The sequence below is a fragment of the Oncorhynchus kisutch genome, linkage group LG6 (genome assembly GCF_002021735.2).
Source record: "Oncorhynchus kisutch isolate 150728-3 linkage group LG6, Okis_V2, whole genome shotgun sequence".
NCBI lineage: Eukaryota > Metazoa > Chordata > Actinopteri > Salmoniformes > Salmonidae > Oncorhynchus > Oncorhynchus kisutch.
This window is the reverse complement of record NC_034179.2, coordinates 34,965,777-34,986,369: the sequence shown is the minus strand read 5'-3', so window position 1 is coordinate 34,986,369 and position 20,593 is coordinate 34,965,777. Positions and strand designations below refer to the sequence as shown.

The 20,593-nt window shown below is 44.4% G+C and overlaps 1 protein-coding gene across 9 annotated transcripts in view; it reads right to left on the bottom strand.

The window, feature by feature from the left end:
- The window catches only part of abr (ABR activator of RhoGEF and GTPase), a 232,319-nt gene that overhangs the window by 22,276 nt on the left and 189,450 nt on the right, over window positions 1-20,593 (bottom strand). Inside the window, exon 1 of one of the 9 annotated variants that reach the window (XM_020485494.2) lies at window positions 2,003-2,835. The exons of the other annotated variants lie outside the window; for them this stretch is intronic. Within the exon in view, the coding sequence (XP_020341083.1) occupies window positions 2,003-2,203 (201 nt within the window). The 5' untranslated portion in view covers window positions 2,204-2,835. Of the gene's footprint in view, window positions 1-2,002; window positions 2,836-20,593 lie in introns of those variants that run through there. 9 annotated transcript variants of the gene reach the window in all.

Here is a 20,593-nt window from a genome sequence, read left to right as displayed (position 1 = left end):
AAGGTCTGGGATCAGCTGAGATCAGCTGATATCGATGGGGTAAAGCTGAAGGGATTTCTGCCTGTAATCCAGGCCTGATCCTGGTTCAGGCTGCAGAGTCAGGAGAGACTAGCAGAGAGGAGATATACTGTCAGCTCCAGCCATCAGAAGCAGGGAACGCTCTTATTGACCTGTCTAAAGCAGACCTGCTCAAATACTAAGAATGGTCAGGGTTTTGCCTGTGAAGCTCAATCCATTTTAAATTATTTCAAATGATACATGAAATGATTTTAAATCGTATTTGAACCCAGGTCTAAAGTGCTGCTGCAGAGTTCACTCCAGCCCTGATCTTGGATCCTTTGTTCTAGTATAGCACCATGGTTCTGTCCTCCTTTATCATGCACATCAATTACTGCTGTTGCTCAAAGTGCTACCAGTGCAGAAATATACAGACCTAGTTTCCTCGGTCTAACACTGTGTATTGCTGTATATATGTTCACAGACATACACCTAGGAACTCCCACCATATTAAGCAGTAGAGTGGCAAATGGTTACAAGTACATTGATATAAAAACAGGCATAGACCAACTGCCTCTGTAAAAGACCTGTAGCACCGGAGATAAAGACAGTATCTCATAAAAAAAAACCGTCTTACTCCAACACATGAGTCATGGCCTAGAACCTGAAGCAAAGGCATATTTACAACAGCAGCTGTGTGTGCGTGTTGTGCATGCGCGTGTGTGCATTCCCCAGACAGAGGAGTCAGTCCAACTTGAAAGAGTAGTCAGCTGGACCATGCCTCTCCTCAGCCTGGCACTTTGGTGACAGTAATTGCCATGTCTAATTAGAGAGGAATGTGTCAGTAATGCATCTCTTGCTTGGTTCCCAGGTGCCCTAATGAGTCTCACCCCAGGTTCCCAGGTGACCTAATGAGTCTCACCCCGGGTTCCCAGGTGCCCTAATGAGTCTCACCCCGGGTTCCCAGGTGCCCTAATGAGTCTCACCCCGGGTTCCCAGGTGCCCTAATGAGTCTCACCCCGGGTTCCCAGGTGCCCTAATGAGTCTCACCCCGGGTTCCCAGGTGCCCTAATGAGTCTCACCCCGGGTTCCCAGGTGCCCTAATGAGTCTCACCCCGGTTCCCAAGTGCCCTAATGAGTCTCACCCCGGGTTCCCAGGTGCCCTAATGAGTCTCACCCCGGGTTCCCAAGTGCCCTAATGAGTCTCACCCCGGGTTCCTGCTGAGAGGATCGTTAGTCATATCCAACCTCTACCAATAAAACACACTCTTGGTATAGGGTGCCCTTAGCAAGCTGATCCTAGATATGTGTCTATCCCCAACATCCTCACCTCAACCATTAGGGGGGAAATGCAATACTGGCTTAGATCAGTGTCTAGGGGTAAAACTTCTCAGAACAGAACAGCAGAGGGAGCAGTCTCAGACTCTCAGCTACACCAAAACACCCCTGATAACATAAACAGATCTGTTATCACACAGAGAGGTCTATCATCATGCCCATTCACTGGCTTTGCACTGAGGGGGCAAAAAGAGCAGAGTGGTAGACATGGAAGGAGGATGAGAGAGTGAGAAAGTGGGGGGAGGGGTGTAGTGTGTAAAATCACTGTGGCATCTCACACACACGCAGTACTCAGGGCAATAACACTGTAGCTCCGCAACAACAGTAAATGATCCCTTGTACCTAAATCATTAATTTAATGCATTTCACTACCAGTCTGTCATCTAATAGCATCAGCACAGAGCAGAGAGGCAGTGCGTTAGCTGAAGCTACAGTACGAATTTGGTGTACATTTCACCCCAGTGCAGTGAAGTACACAGAGAGACCTTGTCAGTCCCGTAAGACCCTAGAAAGAGGTAGAAAGGGATGACAACAAACACAGAGAGAAAGAGGGAGTAAAGAGAGCAAAAAAAGATTAGCAATGACAGAGAAAGAAAACCGTGACTAAGCTGATAAAAGGAGAATGAGAGAAAATAACAAAAAGGAGGACAATAAATTAAGTAGGGACCTTTTGTCTGAGGAGCTTGCTGCGTACGCGACCCCATAGCTTGGCCCCGGTGTTGGTGTGCCTCCTGATGGCTGAGGAGGGGGTTTGAGGCTGCTGAAGCTGCTGCTGGTTGTTCTGCTGCTGGTCCACCACACAGCAGTGCTGCTCCAGCCGCTCACACACTGTGTTCAGGTTCATGTCGGACACCAGGACTTCTGTCATCCTACCTAAGACTGTGTGCTGAGACGTCTGGCCCACAAGGGGTTAATATGAACTAACTAACAGGGAGTAAAATCTCAAAGGTATCCACTTCCCGAGTGGTCAGATCCAGCACTGTCCAGAAAAACCTCACGTCTAAGGTTGGGGATTTTCTTCTAAATGTTGAGACGAAAAAAGGTCTCCCTCAGTTGAAGGTGAAAATGTCCGTTTCAAATGTAGGATGAGGCAACAAGGAAGGCACAAGGTATGACGGGCAGCTTCAGTCCGTGAGAACAGAGAATCCTGAGATGGTTTTCAGTCTTCTTCTAAAGCCGGAGAATTCCACACTGGTCCCTCTCTGGGATGTCAAGACTATTCCACACTGTGCTTCTGCCAGCATCTCTACGGCTCACAATCTGATTTCCAGTAACGCAAACAGAGACACAGAGCACAGTGCGAGTGCGAGAGAGAGAGAGGAGGGATGGTGGGAGAGAGAGGGGGGGAGCTGCTGCCGTCATCAGCCCTGTTTCTCCAGATGTGAGAACACACCTCCAACAAACTGAGAAAAAGAAAGAGATTAAGAAAGAACTACAGAGAGAGAAAGATGACAAACCCTGTTGTGTGCCTTTCCTCTTAGCCTTCATGCATGTTATCATTTCCCACAACTGGTAACCAATCAAGGAAGTGAGTAAAAGAGGGAATGTAAGGAATGTGAGGGAGAGAGAGAAGAGGGCAATGTGACTGAGACAAGAGGTTTATTTAGACCCCATCTGAACTGGGACCACATTTCAGCTACATGTAATGGAATCTCAAAGAACAATATGACATTTTCACTGCTGATTTGAAGGGTGAAAAAAGGTACAAAATGGTTCTCACACTGACACACCTTCTCGTAATCTGACAAGCACATATTTTTCCTCCATGCCTTCCATCCTCCACTCTCTCACCCTCCATCTCTCACACTTTCTCCTCCCCCCTTTTCTCTTCAGCTCTCTCCATGTGTGCATGTTGCCATGCGTTTTCTCCAGATTACTTCTCCTCCACGCTCCACTGAGTCCTCTGCCCATTATTTGTGTGTGTGTGTGTGTGTGTGTGTGTGTATGTATATATCAGTGTGTGTGTGTGTGTGTTAAGAGTGGGATTCCTCCAGCCCCTCAGCCCCTCTCCCCTGCCCCTGTCCATAGGGAGATGCAGGGCTAATTGACCCCCAGTGTTTCCACTACGCTAGTTAACCCCTTACCCCCACCACCCTCAGCCGTCCAGACACATATCAGGGAATCATTCATATGGGTCTTTCTATAAACTAGGCTACCAGTGAGGATTTCCTACAATGGAAAACTTGTTACAGCTGTTGATAAATCGTTGATAATAATCAGCTTTTTTTTTATACCATCATTACATTAAGAAAAGGGGAGATCATAGCTATTTTCAATAAAATTCACAAGTTGATTTAAAACCCTTTATCACGGTTGTCTTGGCAGATATCTCCAAAAACATGCGACATAAAACATAGCATTTTTGTCAGTGTAAGTTGTTGTTATATCCTATATTAAGCATTAATCAGTTAAATCAGACATTGGACTTGAACCCTGTAAGAATCCTGTATAGAGAGCTCAGAAATGCTGTGTAAGTACATAACGTTTTGTGCTACATGGTGGAAACAGTTTTCATAGGCACACAAATCCAAAATAAGAAATGAGATTGAAAAATTGAATACTTCTAACTGAGTGTCACCTTACCTTGATACTTAAAACCTAAATCATTAATGTGGTTCTTCAATAATTATGCATAATACCTGGATGCACAGTTGGTGTTGAACTGTTTAATTACACTGATATTTTCACACATCATCATCATCTGATCGAGGGAGGAATTCTCCAAATGACAGCCGAGTGAGAAACTGTTGTGTTAGTGCAACAGCCCAAGTGCTGGAAAAAAGGTTTTTGCGAGGTGTGTCCAGAATATTTTGCTCTCTCCTTCGCAGTGGCGATTTTATCGGTGAATTCCTGGTGCGTAAAAAAAGAAGCCCCTACACAACACTCAACAATACATTAATTGCATTATAACGGTGCCCACAAACTGTTAGGGCCTACATAAAAGGAGTCCCAACAGCATTCAACACCTTACCACTGCTACACCTGGCTATCAGCAGAGCCTTGTCTGGCAGAAAAAATGTTCATTCAACCTCATTTGCTGCCTTTTAAAACAATATAGCTGACATGGCTGACTTGCTTAAACAAATGTGGTTTCTACTGACAATTGAGATGTGCAAACTATGGCATAAGCGGACAAGCGGATAAGAGGCCATCCATAATTTCGATTAAGACATTAATGAGAGAGCTAGGATGGATGTGGTCAATATAAATATTTGTTTAGCACTTTTGAAATGTACAGCGACAGAATTCAAAACATGGGCCATTCTTACAGTGTTCTCCCTGTACACCAAGTCAGAACTGTAGGATAAATAAAGTGGGCATAAAAGCAGACAATGAAAGCTCTTCCAATATTCAATGATTACATTTCTCTATATAAAAGGTTATAGGCTACATGTGCACCACCAAGTCAGAACATTAGGTCAAAATTAAGAGGGAAAAATAGATCAAATTATTAGGGTGAGGCACATGGGCTACTAACCGCTTACTACACATAAACTAGTATTACTTTCCTAGCTACAGTATACATACCTCCCTGGCATATTACATAATTTATATGGGGCAGCATACAATACATTTTTGGACTACTTTTTTGTGCTGTGCTCACTTGAACAGGAAGGTGGCGTGGCGGTCCTTCGTGGGAAAATTGTGTCATCAAACTTTGTCAAAGTGTGGCATTCTCTGGATTCATGGTGCTTTCAACTGGGAACTCGGGGGGGGGGGGGGGGGAACAAGGTTGAATCATGATGACGTCAGTGATCTTCAGGTCATAGCTCTAGAAAGAGGACAGTGTTCCCGACTTACAATTCTGAGTTGGATTACTGTTCAAAACGTATTTTCCCATTTGGAGCTCGTTTTTTCCCCCGAGTTCCCAGTTGTCTTGATCTCACTGAAGTCAGATTTCCCAGTTCCGAGGTAACAGTAGTTTTGAGTGCGGCAGAAATCATGCTGGATTGACAGCGTGGTCAACATTGAATGTTTATAATTTTAAGCTTGGAAAAGAGACCCTTAAACCCAGACTTGGGACCACACAGCCACTCAACTTAATAGCAAGCTAGTGATTGCTTTGCAATGCTTGCAGTTAGCCACTGATTCCTTCCAAACCACTCATTGTTGAATTTGCCATTTCCAACATGTTGTGTGATATTTATGCCCAATGGCCGATGAGCACCGATACATTTTATCTATAATTTCTCTTCATATGACAAGGGTTAAAAAGGATTTGCCAGTAGAAAGTATGATGTTGACATGATCAGTCCAATCAAAGCTACTGTACATATGTGATTTTATGTTATTTTATCTGTGGCCAATGACCTTGAGCCTTCTTGGATGGGCACTTCTAATGTAACTCTTATGGCAGCAAGAAGGGTCTTGAATTTTCGAGCTCTACCCTTAGATTTGGTGGTGAAGCAGTGTCCCCATGAGTGACAGAACACTGAGCCAATCACGGCGCAACTAGAGAACATTACCAACCCCTACACTTTGTATTTTCCGCTGGCTGCCCCACCACCACAGAAAGAACTGAGCTAGGCTGAAACGCCTGCATTTTGGAGCTGCCTTACTCAAGAAAGCAAAAAAGAGACCATGTTTGTTTGCTGCTTTATTAACTCAATGATATATATATATATTTTACATCATTTGCCAAAATAACATGCAAAACAGGTAACCCCCCCAAAAATAAAAAACGTAGACAAATGTGGGGCACAAAACAGGCTCTGAATGACAGGTCGCCACTCCTCACTCATTCTGCTCCCGTATAATTATTTGTGATTTCATTTTTCATACGTTTTTGTGAGAGATGTGGCAACTTTCATTTGTTTCCCTCTGCTTCAATTGAATGGTGTTGCGCTACTCTGTTGAGGTAAAACCATGTGTGGTTATTATGTGGACGACAACATCTAATTTATTTAATCAGGCAATGTCCACATTAATCACCACATATTTTAGAATGTAATAATAATTTGAACATGAAGGCCCCCCAAAAATGCATAATTAAAGTGGTACTAGCCTACTTTTCTTTTACACTTTTTGCATGCTTAAAAAAACAAAAAAACAATGATAACATTAAGGTCCTTTAACATTACAATTAAGTGCTTGAAAACATCCCTGAAAGCCCTTGAATTTGACTTGCCAATGTCTGTATGAGCCCTGAGGATGTATATTCCTATGTGTTGTATAGGTGGAGTTATGGGCCAACTTGCATATATTACCTTTTATTCCCCTAAGTACACATGTGGAAATGATAAAAAATATTTTTGTTGTTGTTTCAAACCATTTTGAAATGTTGATCCCGATGTCACACATTGGCCCCATTATTTATAGAAATACCCATATACAATATATTATATCCAGCCACTCTGGAGACTACTACAGTGAATCAGAATCTACTCTCAGAAAGCACAACTGGGGATACACAGTCAGACATGGATGATGGATGAATAGTTATGCTGCAAGCTTTGAAAGGTAATAGTATATTGTCTAATGAAGGGATCGATCCAGGAAAGCCATGCTTGTCATGATTTATCTGGCTCCGTATCTTTTCTCCATTTATTTCTATGAAGGAGAAAAGGAGAACGGCGGAAGGCTGCATTTCATAGCGTAACAGAGACAGATGGTCTCCTCTCCACAACAGTAGCTATGTATGGTCATACAGACGCCCTATGCACTCCATACTGAGGTAGACTGCTATCTTCAGATAGCAGCACTGAGTCATGGGAGGGGAACACAGAGAGGGTACCAGGCAGATAACACGCATGTCATATATGAAAGGAGGAATGCATGCATTGATTGCACAAATACACACAGTAAGATGAGAATCATTCTGAAGCGAATCAGAATAGGCTCTTCCCACAACCATTATGCCTAGAGACCCATCAGTTTGGTCAAAGCAAGACTAAATCAAAACAAATGTAAGCCAAAAGGCAAGGAGAAGATAGGCCAACTACTCGGTTCAGTACAGTACTCGATCACTGGTAATTCCATTCAAACTCATGTTCCCTCTCTCAACAACTCTTATCACAAGTTAAACAAAGCCAGTCAGTGTTGTCAGCCTTCAGCTTGGACTCAATATGATGTCATACATGACCGTGACAGACCATGGGGGTTACGTGAATGGCATCTTGTAATGATAATAATAAAACTGTGTTCAGATAGGAGGTAGTTAGCGCCCTTAACTGTGAGTATGTGCGTGTGTGCGCGTGTTCGGTCTATCTGTGCTTCGGACAGATTGGACTAACTTCTCCTCTCTGCCTGGCTCTTTGCTGTTTTCAATCAGGGGGCTGACCATAGCGGGCTATTTTTTTTTTTTCTAACTCAGGATTATAAGCATGAAACATGTATACAGTCTGGTGCATCATTTCTTGGAAAGAATGTCTGGGAACCATTTATAATTATATATATATATATATATTTTTGGTGATTAAGGGAGTCCTAGTCACTTGCATTTTTTGGGGCAGACAACTATGGCACAGCACGAGGCATAGAAACAACATGAACTCCTCAGCGACACTGCTAGATAGTAATGCAATATTCCACTGTATATTCAATTCATTCCTCATATTCACAATGTATTGGCACAGAGTTAAACACCGAATGAGTTTGACCTGAATCCATCATGGTTGCAATCAACCGTGTCCTCCCGCTGTGAATGAATAGCAATGAGCCTTTAAAAAGATTAGTCAGTTCTAGCAGGAAGTCTCCACCTCAGTCAACTGGAACAATCAGCTCCCATTAAATCCCAGTTATACTGGAAGACATACTGGGAGCACTAGAGTCAACTGGCTGTTAGTGTTCCACTGCTTCTCTTTCAACTGTCAACTGTCTCTTCTTCCCTCTGATCAGCCAGACAGCAACAACAACAAAAGGCATCAGCACCTCTTCCTCTTTTTTTAGAGGATGTCTAGTTAGCCGTTACCCCTGCATTGTCTCAAAGGCGTCTTTTGTCTTTGTGTTTACTGTACTTCAATGGGAAGTCACCGTCTAAGAGCGATGATGAGAGATTCTATCTTCTTTAAATTCATTTAAAGTATCTGAAGAAAGCTTGGGTTAATTTCCTCTACTGTTAAGGAGTGTTTCTGTTATAAAGGCTGGGGTGTACATATACAAATAGGATGATAGAATAGCTTTCTGTGTCCATCAGATGATATAGAATAGAACATGTAGGTGTTTGTTTATCTGTGTGTTTGACAGTGTTGTCTCCCACCACACAGCTTCAGTATAAGGAACATGGGGCTGAGGGGAGAGCAGATCAATTCATCAACATTGCAGCAACACTCTTTCTTGAAGATTGACAGTTCAGTTAGTCCATCACTCCAAATTAAAATGACTTCACACGCACAAACACGCAGAATTTCACTCAACAGTACCCAAACACACATACTCCTACTTGCCGAAACCTATTCAATACCCCCCCCCCCCCCCCCCCCCCTCCAGTATTTCCTCATGGCTTATTTATGTAGTTAATGACATGTCTACATCATCTATGCTGCATGATGTAGGATATGCTGAGATCCTGCTTTGGCAGAATCACACACACACACTTGCGGGTTTGTAGATGCACGCACACAAACACTATAATGATGTCAGGTCCTGGAATGTGTGTAAAGCTTTGCTTGGAGAGAGGGAGAGACAGTCACTTTACCCCTACCTACCTACACAATTACTTAGACTAACCTGTACCCCCGCACATTGACATAGTACCAGTACCCCTGTAAATAGCTAAGTTATTGTTATTTATTGTAAAGAAAATAATCATCTTACTTCAGTATATTTTTCTTATTCTTTTCTTATTATATAAAAATATTTAATTACGTTAAAAAAATCTGCATTGTTGGTTAAGGCCTTACAAGTAAGCATTTCACGGTAAGGTCTACCTACACCTGTTGTATTCACCACATCTGACAATAAAAGTTTGATTTGATTTGACAGAAAGTGAGAAGGGGGGAGTGAGAATTAGAGAGCAAGAAAGAGAGAGAAAGAGAGCATACAATATGTTTGGCCATTGCCAGATATAATCCATACACCTGACAGGTGTGGTATATCAAAAAGCTGATTAAACAGCATTATCATTACACAGGTGCACCTTGTGCTGGGGACAAAAGGTCACTCCAAAATGTGCAGTTGTGTCACACAACAATGCCACAGAGGTCTCAAGTTTTGAGGGAGCGTGCAATTGGCATGCTGACTGCAGGAATGTTCACCAGAGCTGTTGCCAGAGAATTAAATGTTCATTTCTCTACCACAAGCTGCATCCGTCGTTTGAGAGAATTTGGCAGTACATTTTTATTAATTTGATTTGATTTATTTCACCTTTATTTAACCAGGTAGGCCAGTTGAGAACATGTTCTCATTTACAACTGCGACCTGGCTAAGATGGAGCAAAGCAATGCGACACAGACACAGAGTTATACATGGGATATACAAACGTACAGTCAATCGTAGAGGTGGATCAGAGAATCACCAGCAGCAAGAGCGACGTCATTGATGTATACAGAGAAAAGAGTCGGCCCGAGAATTGAACCCTGTGGCACCCCCAGAGACTGCCAGAGGTCCGGACAACAGGCCCTCCGATTTGACACACTGAACTCACACCGCACCCACCCGCCCGACTAGCATCACTACTCTGGACAGTTCTGATTTAGAATATGTGAACAACTACAAATACCTAGGTGTCTGGCTAGACTACCAGACCATGTGTATGGCAACATGTACAGTAGGCGACCGGTTTGCTGATGTCAACGTTGTGAACAGAGTGCCACATGGCGGCGGTGGGGTTATGGTAAGGACAGGCATAAGCTACAGACAACAAACTGCATTTTATTGATGGCTATTTGAATGCACAGAGATACCGTGACGAGATCCTGAGGCCCATTGTCGTGCCATTCATTCGCCGCCATTACCTCATGTTTCAGCATGATAATGCACAGCCCCATGTCGCTAGGATCTGTACACAATTCCTGGAAGCTGCGTACTCGAGACATGTCACCCGTTGAACATGTTTGGAATGCTCTGGATCGACGTGTACGACAGCATGCTCCAGTTCCTTCCAATATCCAGCAACTTAAAACAGCCATTGAAAAGGAATGGGACAACATTCCACAGACCATAATTAGCAGCCTCATCAACTCTATGCGAAGGCGATGTGTTTCGATGCATGAGGCAAATGCTGGTCACACTAGACACTGACTGGTTTTCTGATCCGCGCCCCTACCTTTTTTAAGGTATCTGTGACCAACAGATATATATCTGTATTCCCAGTCATGTGAAATCCATAGATTAGAGCCTAATATATATATTTTTTATATTGACTGATTTCCTCTCATGAACTGTAAGTCAGTCAAATCTTTGTTGCATGTTGCGTTTATATTTTTGTTCAGTATAGACAACCAGTGTGGCACAGTTAGCCTCCCAGCCCTCTATAAAGCCTTCTCCATTATCGAGCGGCTCCATAAGAGACAGATAGGCTCAGCCCAGGACGCAACTCAGTCCTACCTGCGATTCTTCACTGTACACTTGACTTTCAAAACATTATTTCCAAATATGTGTGAAGTGGCCTTAAACAACCCTGGACTGTTTTGTGAATTAGCATTCATTGAGTCATTCCATTGGCAAGTACAGCTTGGATTCCAATATGAAGAATCTCGTTCTAGAGTAGAAACCAAACATGAGGGATTTGAACCGACACCCACCGGTAACATGAACAGACACACTTTTACAGCTGGACGGTGTTTCCTCCAACACATTGGTGTGGCTGGCTTCCAGATTAAGCAAGCAGTGTGTCAAGAAGCAGTGCAGCTTGGCAGGGTCGTGCTTCGGAGGACGCATGGCTTTCGATAGACGCCTCTCCCGAGTCCGTAGAGTTGCAGCGATGAGACACGACTAACTACCAAATTGGATACCACGAAATTGGGGAGAAAAGGGGGTAAAAATAAAAAATACAATTCCAGGTCAAACCATCCTAGAGAATAATATTGTAGTTAGTGCATCCATCACAGACATAGCAGGAGAGGCATTCCCTTTAACCAGATTATGAAATACATGTGATAAATGAAAACACAGGATCATAACTCATGATGAAATCTAATGAAAGTGGAGACGCTTTGGGGTTATTAAGATTCCTCGTAAAAAAATGACTAACTACACCGGATTCATCTATGGGTCATTGTGAGGTGTGTGTGATGTGTGGTGTGTGGTGTACTGTGTGCATGGAAGGGGTGGGGCTATGGGCAGTGGTGGAGGCCTATGATTGGTGGTAGTGACAGCCTGGTAATACAGATAGCCATAAGCCATATCCTTGGCGGATAATTCAATCAGCTTTAATTCTCCAATACCATGGCCGCCTGCCTCTATAAATATCACTTCTAAATTACCCCCTCTGCCATTTTCCCTCCTTCCTATCTTGCCTCGTTCTTTTACTAAAACTGTACACAGGGGGGATAGATACCGCTGTGCTGCTCAGAATCACAATGGAATGACAGCTGGGTGTTGCAGGGAGGGGCGAGGGTAAGGTGTGTGTGTGTGTGAGTGTACACATACATGCAGGCTCAGTATGTGTGTGTCTGAGTTCATGATGTGCGTGACCATGTGTCAGGTCTTTCATGTGAGGGGGAGCCCAGGGTGAGAAGCTGACAGCCCAGAGGGGGGTCTTCCCTGGCTGAGCCCTCCTGCTTTCATGTGAGTGGACCGGGGGCAGAACTCAGATTAAACACTATCATCACTACAGACTCTTAGAACAAAAGGAGACAGGGGGCCATCATTATCATAGAGCACTCACTGTCTCAGAGTGGATGGATGGGAAGCAGAGATGTGAGGGAAGAGAGGGATGGAAAGGTTGGTTGGGAAGGGGGGCATAGGGAAGCGTGTCAGGGGGGTTGTGTCCTGTGTCTGTTCACAACCCTGACTGATCAACCCTCTGGGGGGAGCTCACCTTCAACCACGCCGTTGCTGCTGCAGCGAAACGCCACATGGACCAGTGGTGGGGTGACGGAATCGTACTGATGCAAGACCCGAGCTAGAGGCGGTAACGAGGAGCGGTAGCTAACGATCTCTGTGCCTGTCTGGCTGACAAACCTCCTGCTGCATATACAGAACGACTGTAGCATAGCTAGTTCTCCCTTACCCAGGAGAAATGGCTGAACAGCATAATGAACATGGAAGATCATCTTTAATTCATAGGAAGTGCTGGTGATTGTTATGGTGCCTGGCTGTTCTCTAGTTTCAGAGCTCTCCAGGAAAGGCAGTGTTACTGGGGGATGCTGTGGACTCTCGGTGTGCTGGCTACTGTGGGGGAGTGCTCAGTCATGCTCAGTTAAAGTGGAGCAGGTAGGCTAGCCATTTTGGGGGGTTTATTGGTAGAAGTCAGGCGACAGGTAGCCTAGCGGTAAAGAGCGTTGGGCCAGTAACCGAAAGGTCGCTGATTCGAATCCCAGAGAGGAATAGGTGAAAAATCTGCCAATGTGCACTTGAGCAAGGCACTTCACACTAATTCCTCCTGTAAGTCGCTATGGATAAGAGCGTCTGCTAAATTTCTAAAATGGAAATGAAAAAATGTGTAGCACTACATAATATATACGTACATACATACAAACGGTGTTCCCCTGGATCTCAGTGGTTTGTTACCCACAGACCAGGCAGGGGACATGGATGGGAACAACTCACTGACACAGAAGGAAGGAAACCTGAGAGAAACTACTCTAGATTTGTGATCTAGATTTAATGTGTGGTCGTCATGGGTTTAGTGGAGCATAAGGTCACCAGGTAGAACTCAGAATACTGGCCAAAACAATATGATCATTTCATCATCTCCAACTAAAATGTCAATCACAAGAAAATAAATGAACCCATGTGAATTTAGCCAAGCTTTTAAAAAGATACCGACAGCCTTTATGGTGATTACATTCCTGCTGCTGTCCCTTGTGTTCGAAACATTGAGTCTTTGGTAGTAGAAAAGATATGAAGCAGTCAGGACCTGTGCCCTTTGACCGACTCCTGAAATGAGATGGAGATCTGAGTGGAGTTCCACCTGTTTAAATAATTCAGTCGATCAGTCGGCCAGTCAGTCAGTCGGCCAGTCAGTCAGTCAGCCAGTCAGTCAGTCGGCCAGTCAGTCAGTCAGTCGGCCAGTCAGTCAGTAGGCTAAATAGATGTGTTAGGCCTCAGCTGCAGCCATAACCACCACAAACAGCTGGAGAGGTGATGGTGTGAGAGGAGGGAGGGAAGGAAAATATGTCTCAAAAAAAGAATGTGGTGCTGCTAAACCTTAAAGAGAGGAGAGCAAGGTCACAAAAATGTCTCTATACAACTCTAGTTCAAAGGTTAAAGAGAAGCTAAAAACCTGATCATCGTCATCATTGGCAATGCCCACCATTAAACAAATCATGGAAAGGTCAGTTCCGCTTCACAATGTGTAAAAGCCATCAGTTCCAGGCTGTGTGAAACAAACATCTATTTCCAGGTGAGAATAACAGAGGAATATCAATAACCACAATAACCAATAACCACTAAAACAGCCCTCCTGATGTAGCCATACATCCAGCCAACCTTCTACTTTAACATTCCACGAACCCAGGAAGCAAAAGCAATCCTCCAGATTTGTAGCTCCACACTGAGCCTGACACTATAACCTATAACCCAGCCTGAACCATTATGGCATCCATCTGATGCTGAGTAGCAGTCCTGGTGACCTTGGTCCTGTGGTGCTGTCTATCTTGGCCTGGCCTCTCTGAGCTGTTCTTCCAATATAAACACAGATCAGGTTACTAGTGTTGGGAGAAGGCAGATATTGGCAGCAGGCTGTATGATAATCATGTTGCTGAAGCAGCATGTTGTTCACCCCATGAAGACAGTTGAATACTTCAGAGGAACTGCAGAGGACGTAGGAATGAATTATTCAAAATAGTCACGTAAGAGTACATTAAATCTCAACAAACCACTTTCAAGTCCATTAATAAGCTAAAATCCCACTTGTAATTGTGAGTATCAAAATGGGATATCTTCTCCTTTCCCTCTCCTTCCTCCTATTCACAGTGAGGAGTGTGGTCAGTGATTCCTGGCCTTTCTCCAGCCCCACCATTATCTCTCCTCCCAGTCTTATGGTCAAAAGCCTGCAGCAGTTCTATCTACTCTACAGCTATACTCCATTCAAGGATGCCAACTCTCTCCGCTCTGTAGGGCATTCGCACTTTCTCGCCACACTCCTCAAAATCCTCAAAATCTATTACACAACACACTACATCCTTCAATGTTCTCTGTGTCTCTGAAATAGACTTTAGTACAGTGAAAGTGCCCCCACACCCACTCAGCTCTTTAAAGTAGCAAATACCCACTCTAATCATGTGAACTGAATAACATTGTTCCTGCCGGGTGCTTAGCTTAAGAGTATATTCAGATGAATTCAGCATGACAAGTTGGTTACGAAAGAGAGAGGGTGCTTCAAGCAGGGAAATGTAGCGCATAGTGAGTGTCTGAAAGACGCACAAGGGAGAGAAAAGTTTGCAATGTTTTTGGGATAATAATTATTTAAAAAATCTAAAGTTATTGGTCACATGCACCAAATACAACAGGTGTGGACTTCACTAACGAGCCTGTTCCCAACAACGTTAAAATTACAAATATTTAAATAGAAAAGATAAACAATAACGAGGCTACTGAATATACAATGATTACCAGTACCGAGTCAACGTGCAGAGGTACGAGGTTGTTGAGGTAATTGAGGGGATATACAGTATGTACAAATGTGTAGATAATTAAAAAAAAAAAAATATTCACAATTTAAAACCTGTAGTGCAGGTGTTCATTGGTTGTGGCACATTAGAGCTTTAGAACTGTTTGTCAGTGTGTGGGGCAGCCATGCTCGTCATAGAGACCAGTCAGGTCTTTCTCCACCATTTACTTCATACCCAGTGCCATAGAGTCCTGGAAACATGCTGGTTAAGACACCCTTCGCCTTCCATGTCAGGAAAGAGATGGGGCAAGTAGGTCAGTTACAGTAGTTACCTCACCATACCTCATCACTGAGAGGGCTGACAGGTGAAACACAGTAGTTACCTCACCATACCTCATCACTGAGAGGGCTGACAGGTGAAACACAGTAGTTACCTCACCATACCTCATCTCTGAGAGGGCTGACAGCTGAAACACAGTAGTTACCTCACCATACCTCATCTCCCAAAGGGCTGACAGGTGAAACAAAGTAGTTATCTCACCATACCTCATCTCCCAAAGGGCTGACAGGTGAAACAGTAGTTACCTCACCATACCTCATCTCCCAAAGGGCTGACAGGTGAAACAGTAGTTACCTCACCATACCTCATCTCCCAAAGGGCTGACAGGTGAAACACAGTAGTTACCTCACCATACCTCATCTCCCAAAGGGCTGACAGCTGAAACACAGTAGTTACCTCACCATACCTCATCTCCCAAAGGGCTGACAGGTGAAACAGTAGTTACCTCACCATACCTCATCTCCTAAAGGGCTGACAGCTGAAACACAGTAGTTACCTCACCATACCTCATCTCCCAGAGGGCTGACAGGTGAGACACAGTAGTTACCTCACCATACCTCATCTCTGAGAGGGCTGACAGGTGAGACACAGTAGTTACCTCACCATACCTCATCTCTGAGAGGGCTAACAGGTGAAACAGTAGTTACCTCACCATACCTCATCTCCCAAAGGGCTGACAGGTGAAACACAGTAGTTACCTCACTATACCTCATCTCCCAAAGGGCTGACAGGTGAAACAGTAGTTACCTCACCATACCTCATCTCCCAAAGGGCTGACAGCTGAAACACAGTAGTTACCTCACCATACCTCATCTCTGAGAGGGCTGACAGGTGAAACACAGAAGTTACCTCACCATACCTCATCTCCCAGAGGGCTGACAGCTGAAACACAGTAGTTACCTCACCATACCTCATCTCCCAGAGGGCTGACAGGTGAGACACAGTAGTTACCTCACCATACCTCACCTCCCAGAGGGCTGACAGGTGAAACACAGTAGTTACCTCACCATACCTCATCTCTGAGAGGGCTGACAGGTGAAACACAGTAGTTACCTCACCATACCTCATCTCCCAAAGGGCTGACAGGTGAAACAGTAGTTACCTCACCATACCTCATCTCCCAAAGGGTGGACAGGTGAAACAGTAGTTACCTCACCATACCTCATCTCCCAAAGGGCGGACAGGTGAAACAGTAGGTCCTGGAGGGTTTTTAGGAATATTTCACCCAAGATGAAAACAATTACATCAGGCAGCCAGGTTAATGGCTGGCAGCCGAGGGGCCCCATTGGGAGGCCACCCACAAGAACCCAAGAAGTCAAGAGTTATTGCTTCCCATTACTTCCAGCAGTGCGGTTGTGAAAGGGGCCAAACAATATGATTTAGCCCTCATTACCTATCATGGTGTTTATAACAACTCAATCTCTTACAGCAACACATTTCTCGTGGAAAATGAATGCTTAGCTTTAGTACTATAGACAAATGATTAGACTGGGGTATTGGCCAAGTGAATGGCTGTGTGATTACTGGAAACAGGAATATCAGTTATCAACTTTATAAACCGAGGGGTGCTGTTGAATTGTGCACAATACAATTCTAGAGCAATGCTGAAGTCATTGTGAACTCTGACTTGCGAGATGAACAATCTGCAAATGTATATTCAAAAACAAGGGAGAGCTTCATTGCATTCACTGAAAACAACCTAAAGAAAAGGAGAAAAAAAACTGCAGCATAGCAAAGCTGAGACAGCTGGCAGTGACGATTCATTGCTCAGGTCGTTTCCTCCGAAGGTATGAGCAAGCAGTCATTTTCCTGAATGAGTGAGAGCTCAAAAACAAACTTCCTCTAGCTCTACAAGACCAGAGAGTCAACGGCTACGGAGAAGTCACAGTCAGATGGCAGGGGCAGCGAGGCACCGGTTAGACGCTGCCAATGGAGAGTGAACTACGCTGCCTGCCTCCTGAGGACCTGCTCATCTCCCCCCGTTGACCTCCTCCCTCTGGTCAAGCCATGTGGTTCCTTATTGACTGTCACTTAATCTGTTGGAGGCTTGAAACACTCCAAATATTCAACTCTGGCTGAAAATTGTAGTCCATACCTACTGTATCATAGAGATGTATTATTTGATTCTTGTTTGTTTTGCATATTCATTTTTGTAATGAAAAGTGCAATAGAAGTAGAATAAATCATCAAAAATATAGCTGGCTGACCACAGCCACAGACGAGGGCTTCAGTGATTAGTGTGGTAAGACCTTCACATGTCTGGACAGGAAACAGACAATCTGCCCCCTGATCTCGTGGAGGGGAAAGCATCAAGTCTGATCAAAAGACTGGGAGTAACCATTGTCCTGCTGTATGAACGCAGTCAAAAATGACTGGGGTGTGGGCGTACTGTATGGGCGTACTGTATGGGCGTACTGTATGGGCGTACTGTATGGGCGTACTGTGTACTGTATGGGTGTACTGTATGGGCGTACTGTATGGGCGTACTGTATGGGCGTACTGTATGGGCGTACTGTATGGGCGTACTGTATGGGCGTACTGTATGGGCGTACTGTATGGGCGTACTGTATGGGCGTCCTGTATGGGCGTCCTGTATGGGCGTCCTGTATGGGCGTCCTGTATGGGCGTACTGTATGGGCGTACTGTATGGGCGTACTGTATGGGCGTACTGTATGGGTGTACTGTATGGGTGTACTGTATGGGTGTACTGTATGGGTGTACTGTGTACTCATGTTATTGAACGTATGAGTGAGTTTTCAAGAACATACTATTCAAAAGTCAACGTTTTGGTGAAATGAAAAAGCTTGCACCGGGCTGGTGGAGGCCAGTCATTTGCTTAGCTGATATCCATAAACAAACCTTTCTCTCATCACACCTGGCATATACTATATAGTTAACCCTGGTTAACATAAGCAAGGAAGCTGAGAGTTTACACAGCCCAGATACGATTTAAGGGTAGACCAGCTCGTAATGCAGACCATGGTACTAACAAGGTTCTAACAAACAGCATCACTGTACATAGCACTGTGTTTTGACAGGCATCAGTAGCAGTGCATCCCCCCCGCCTTCCAAGCCTGCAAAGCATGTATTATGTTTTGAGAGGCCTGGCATGTTGTCAGCTCTCTGCCTGCCCAGCCAGCAATCTGTTCTTCTTCTCTGCCCTTTACCTGATCAGACCAGTGGAGGGGAATGAACACAGAAGGGTCAGCAGAGACATGAGTCTGTGAAGGGGAGAGGCCCACAACCGTCCGCATGGTAGGAACATGGCACGGCAAGCACACAACAGGCAGTTCTTAAATACTGTATGCTTACGGACTGTTTAACTCCATACCAGGTCTTAAGGGGAAGGAACGTTACAATGCTGATATACTGAGCATCGATGTGGTAGTGTACAGGTACTGTATGTAAACGTGAAAGATGATGAAATAGTACAAATATATTTGGGATTTGCTTTTAAAGGTTAAAAGGAAGAGGGATTAAGTTCTCACTTCAATTTGGGTTTCCATAGCAGAGAGCATTTTCTGTTTTCTTACACATTTGACCATTTGATCCCCTTCAATAAACTCAGCTGTCACTTTTGGGTGGACCGGATGCAGGATGCTGCTTCAGTTCAGAGTTTATATGGATCCTGATCCACTGGGCTCATCCATTAAATCACTACCCATCCACTATGATTCACATAAACACTTTTACACATTGCTTGGACAATTTAATCCCATTTTAAAACACTCTTCCAAAACAACCCCGATCCATTACATCGGTAGATTGGTATCTCCTGTTTACTGCTCAGGTCAGAGGTCAGGGGCTAGAGGTCATGGATCGAGCCCGTACAGGCCCCATCATCAGTTATTTGAAGAGCTGGACCCAATTTAAAATACCTTTCAACCCCAGGAGGATTTCTCCCATTATTATCTAGGTTTGCTTGACAAGACTTTTAGGAGGCCTGCTCTGCTGCTCACCCATACGAGACGTGTGTGTGTGTGTGTGTGTGTGTGTGTGTGTGTGTGTGTGTGTGTGTGTGTGTGTGTGTGTGTGTGGTGCATGTGTCTGTGTAGCACGAGTGAGAGAGCGTGAGCACGAGTGTGAAACCACAATGCCGTGAACTCTGTGTCCTGTGAGTAAGGCTGTTCTTGTCCTGAGTCTGTACGGCTGGGGGCTGTCTGACGCCTACAGAAACTCTGTTCTAACCATTACAATTGAATTGTAGTGTCCTGCATAGCTAACCTAGTGGAGGATAGACCTTGTATCTCAGGGATGAGATGGCTTTGCAGGGCAGAGTCCAGCAGTCAGCTACTTCAGACACTGTTCTGTTTGTTATCAGTCTGCTGTGGGACGGCCTTGACCAAACAAACACACATCACAACGCAGCGACACAAGGCATGGTCAGACGTCACACGGGCGAGAGCAGAGGGGAAAGAGGGAGAGAGAGAGAGAGGGGGGGGGTAAGAAGGAAAGAGAGGGAGAGCACAAGGGAGAGAGGAAGAGTGAGAGAGGGGGTAAGAGGGGAAGAAAGAGAGAGGGAGAGAGCAAGGGAGAAAGGAAAAACGAGAGAGGGAGAGGGAGAGGAAGAGCGAGAGAGGGAGAGCGAGTGAGAGACAGAAAAGAGAGAGGTGGAATCCTGAGATGTTTGGTGGTATTATTACATTTCAACAAGTACCCTTGGAGTTTAGTGATGCAAACACACATCTGCCCCAACCATTCAAACAGATAGCTCTGGGTAAGAGATAAGAGTAAAAGTAAGAGACCACTGACAGTCAAAATACCCATAAAGAACAAACATTATTTCTCACATAAACTATCAAAACTCAGCCACAGTTTGACGTCATTTCAGTAACTGCATAAGGGAGGCAGTTGAAAAGGCCATATCTTGGTGGATAATGAAGTGTTTGGCTGACAAAGTGGCAAGAGAAGGAAGGGCTTGATAACCAAATGACATTTAAAGGTGAATTAAAATCTATCACTGACATTTTCATTCTGGCTCTCCCTCTTGGCCTTTCGTTGATGAAAGTGAGAATGCTCCCAACAGGAAGAATCTGTCTAGATAACGACAAAGAACACTTCTATTTCATGAATGAGAGATGTAACCTTTCCATTCCTCTCAGTGTGTGTGTCTGTGTGTGTAAAGTCAACAGAACAGCTCATAAGAATTAACATTTCATTCTCAACACATACAAACTTGTTTGTTTGTGCAGGTGATGAGAAGGGCTCAGGATGATAACCAACAGACTGCAGAGCTCCTGTCATCTGAATGGTGGAGAGAT